We start from the raw sequence: 4,163 nt of genomic DNA, 5'->3' as shown, positions 1-4,163 counted from the left end.
GTTTAAGTGAACCGAATAATTTGGTTATAAGTCGGTTCGTCCGACTTTTTCGCGTTTTTGTAATCAAATTAGAAAATAATGTAGGAATGGATTGGACCACCAAACTAGACCCAAGATTGCAGAAACTTTTAAACTAAGAACAACCAAAACCACCCAATAGTAAACAGCAACAACAGTCCTGATTGTCTTGGCAGCAGTAGAACCTTGAAAACAAACTTAAAAGAAATAAGAAAGCTTGAAGAAAACCTCCTGGACTTCACGCCGCAAGGAATCGCTTGGATCAAACACCAAACCCTTCTTCTTTGATCAAACACAAAGAACCCTCATAGAGGAGAAACGCAGTAGCATCTTTTTTTGTTCATCAAATCGTCTCTCTATGTTGAGAGCTCTCCTTTATTTATAATAATGATGGGGTTACAAGAAAATAGAAACTAACTTTAGTTTCCAAAAACTGAAATAGGAAACAAAAAATTAGAAACTCACCTAGTTACTAAATCTAAAATTAGAAACTTACAAAATAGAAAGTCCTTTAGTTACTAAAACTGGAAATAGAAACTAACTTATGACTGAAAATTAGAAACTAACTAGGTACTGAAATTAGAAACTAAACAACCCCATCTAAAAAGGAAACTAAAGAAAAAGGAAACAAATCACTGAATCCCGTGTGCAACCTTAGAACCCCTAGTTTAGACCCATAAAAGTAGCCCAATACACTCAAAACACATGGGATCAAAGGCCCAACATGTATGGAACCCAACCCTAGGCTTATTCCTACTAAAACAAGCATATTTTGGTAATTAATCTGCATCAATACGTATCCTACGATAAGCGCTGATATACCACCAATACTCACAGATACGTACCGATACTCTATGAAAAAATAAAATTGAGTGAAATGTACGTTTCGATATATATCAGTACGTATCGATATGTATCGACCGATACATATCGACACGGTACGATACGTACCAATACAATGCGCTACAGTCATATAATGGCCAAGTTGGGTCATTTTTCAGAAAAACATGATTTTTTGAAGGGTTTTTGTTCCAAAGTTGCTGTCAGCTATATTTCTCTCTAACTAAAGTGTAAATCAATATTGGAAACAAGGATTTTACATTTATGGGACAACTACAAACCTTGAATTCTTAGTGCGATACCCTCAATTTAGTGTTTATGCATAACACATGTTATCAATAGCTTTTTTTAACAAATTTTTTATGCAAAAGTATATAAAAAAGTATTTCCTATCCATTTATGTATGTATCTTTAGCGTATCTCCGATACGATATGATACGATACCCTTCAATACGTATCTTAATTTTGGCCAATCGATACGGCGACCGATACCGATACTTTAATCCTTGGTAGGATCACAAATTCGGATAAACAGTAGGGCAAAAGCTGTTGATGGAGCCGAGACAGTTGACACACATGACACTGATGCCTGAGTATATTTCAAAGGAAGTATTCTGTCACAGTAATAGATTAGTATAACATCCTTCAAACTCGGCAGAACAGAAAGTGAATAAATCTAAGAATTAGAGCCTGATGCAGAATTAGGAACTAACCACTCAGACAAACCTCCCAATCGAGGGTAGGGTACCAGGAGTGGAATTAAGTCCTCAAAATTACAGCCACATCTAACAGCTGGATCAACAGATATCAAGGAGACTCAGAAATTAAAAAGTACGACTCAAAATGGAAACTCGTAAACAATGGCCAAATAGATCAGGCTGAATCTTCCATCGAAGGTGAAGGCAAGAACGGAAATTTCCCTAAATCGAAACTAAAGATGATGATTGGATACTTGGATCTGAGATTTACTGAGGTTGAAGTCTCGCTGCAGAAGACACCAGAATAGCAGAGCTGCAGGAGTGGAAATTGGGCCTACAATGTTTCAGTTTCTGTGACACTCAATTGTACAGTCTTCTAGGGCTCTCCCAGCAGCAACAACGATGGAGAATAGTGATTCGATTCTTTATCAGATACCAGATTGTTGCAGAATATTAAAAAAGGCTCACCCAGCAGCAACAACAAAGGAGAATAGTGATTCGATTCTTTCTCAGACACCAGATTGTTGCAGAATATTAAAAAATAGAAACAAAAGGATTAAAGGGGAAGAAGAAGGGAAGGGATATGACCAAGGGCCCGCACCTATGACCTTGGCCATCTATCACAGACCTTGGTATCTCACCATTGCTTTTCACCAAAGATGAATCACACAGCACAAAGCAAAGCTTCTTTTTTTCATTACTCAAATCGTTGGTAGTGGGTATAATCCTCTACTCTTCATTTATAACTTCATGGAAACCAGCAAAACAGGAAACCCCAATGTGCTGTAGGGTGGTTAATCTTTTACAACTCAAGTATTCTTCAAAATAGAAAGCTAATCTAGAATATTACAAAATAAAAACTACCTTCTTAATCCTGTATATGGCTTAAATCCATAATATTTGGGCTTATAGAATCATCCCATGACAATAGTAAAGCCCATTGCCATACAACCCATTGAGCACTCAAATTAAGCCTATTAATCCATTCTTGGTCCAATTTGATGGCATTATTTGTTGCTGGCCTTCTTACTACATCATAGAATATTCACTACTCAGTGGAAAATAAAAATGGAATCGAACAAAGTGAGACAGGTTAGCATGCATTGTCCAGTAATATAGAGATAAGATGATGAAAGTCATACCAAATCTCAAGGTCAATTTTTCCCATCTGGAATGATCTTATGCAGAATAAGCAACAACATTTTCACAGGGAGGATAGCTATTGAGAATTCAAATAAAGGCCTACATCAAGAACGGAGGAGAAAATGGTGGCCATTGCAGCAGAAAAATAAGAACCCTAAAATTAGTTATTTTTCTCCGAGTTGCTTTAAGGTTCAAGCCACGATTAGTTATTTGACAGACCACATTCTAGCACAAGTGCATATATAAAAAAGATCCCTTTCAGGGACTATGGAGCCTGGCAGTACGCGAAGCACAACAATTGAGGCGGTTTCAGTGCCCAAGATATCCCTGCCATTTTTTGGCCCAACATCCTTTCCTGTCCCAACACTATTGCCTCAGAACATAAGCTACATAGCTCCACAAGACTATATCTCTATCAAGTATTAACAAAACAAGTTTCCACAAGATTTATTACTTAACACATAAAATCTAACCATATGCTAAACATGTAAACATAGACATCCTCTGTTAAACCTAAAAATTATAGGTACCAACTACCGAGAAAGAACTTTTAAAACTAATACATAAATATCCAATAGTAATTATTGTGAGAAATGCATGTGTGATTATTATGAAAATACCTGAACAATGTTGATTATAGCCATGAGAGACATACGAAGCCATGCCAAGTCGGCCGATTCTTTTGCATCCTCTCGAGCTACCACAGCAATGGATACAATCAAATTTTTTATAAGCTCAGGACTTAACATTGCTTTACTTGCCAGTAAACCAACTATCATCAATGTCCCAGCCTATACAAAGCGGTTAAGTTTTCTCAGAAGCAGAACAAATAATCATAATCTGAATTTATCAACACCATAATGAATAAACCCATCAAGTTATAAAACCAAATCAAGAAACATATAAATTTAATTAAAATTGAAATGAAAATTAAGCAAAAGAGATAAGCTAAAGCTAGAGATACGCATCAGGTAAACTACCAAATTTCATTGATATAATTTTTAACAGAAAATGTTAAAAGCAATACAAAATTTATAGATTTCAATTAAAATTAAATATTCTACAAGATATGAATTAAGAATTAACAAACACTTGAGATTTTTAGAACGTATATAAGCTTACCATTTTATTATGTTTCTAAAATCTAAATTAATAGCTTATACCTTCATACATAAATATATGGCCAGCACTATTTCACAACGCTGGAACATTCACCATTGTATAATCACAACTTCCACAAGTTGACATGACTACCCACACTATCTTGGTGATTATAAGTGATATTAACATGAAAACCTAGATGCGTTATTTTAAATATGCACAAAACAATTATTATAACTGCTACTCAAACTACAATGATGACCTCATCTTAATTTATCAACTTAGAGCCGATATATCTAATTGTCATGTATGGATGTTATTGTAACATTTCTTTCCTACAGATTTTTTTTTTTTTTTTTTTTT

General features: G+C 35.0%; 1 protein-coding gene across 1 annotated transcript in view; it reads right to left on the bottom strand.

The window, feature by feature from the left end:
- Nucleotides 1–3,510, bottom strand: part of LOC122066537 (uncharacterized protein At3g06530-like) — a 13,879-nt gene extending 10,369 nt beyond the window's left edge. Inside the window, exon 1 of the mRNA XM_042630360.1 lies at nucleotides 3,320–3,510. Coding sequence (XP_042486294.1) covers nucleotides 3,320–3,478 — 159 coding nt within the window. The 5' untranslated portion in view covers nucleotides 3,479–3,510. The remainder of the gene's footprint in view (nucleotides 1–3,319) is intronic.
- Nucleotides 3,511–4,163: the final 653 nt, after the last annotated feature.

Source organism: Macadamia integrifolia, chromosome 2 (assembly GCF_013358625.1).
Source record: "Macadamia integrifolia cultivar HAES 741 chromosome 2, SCU_Mint_v3, whole genome shotgun sequence".
NCBI lineage: Eukaryota > Viridiplantae > Streptophyta > Magnoliopsida > Proteales > Proteaceae > Macadamia > Macadamia integrifolia.
This window is presented reverse-complemented; position numbering and strand designations above follow the sequence as displayed.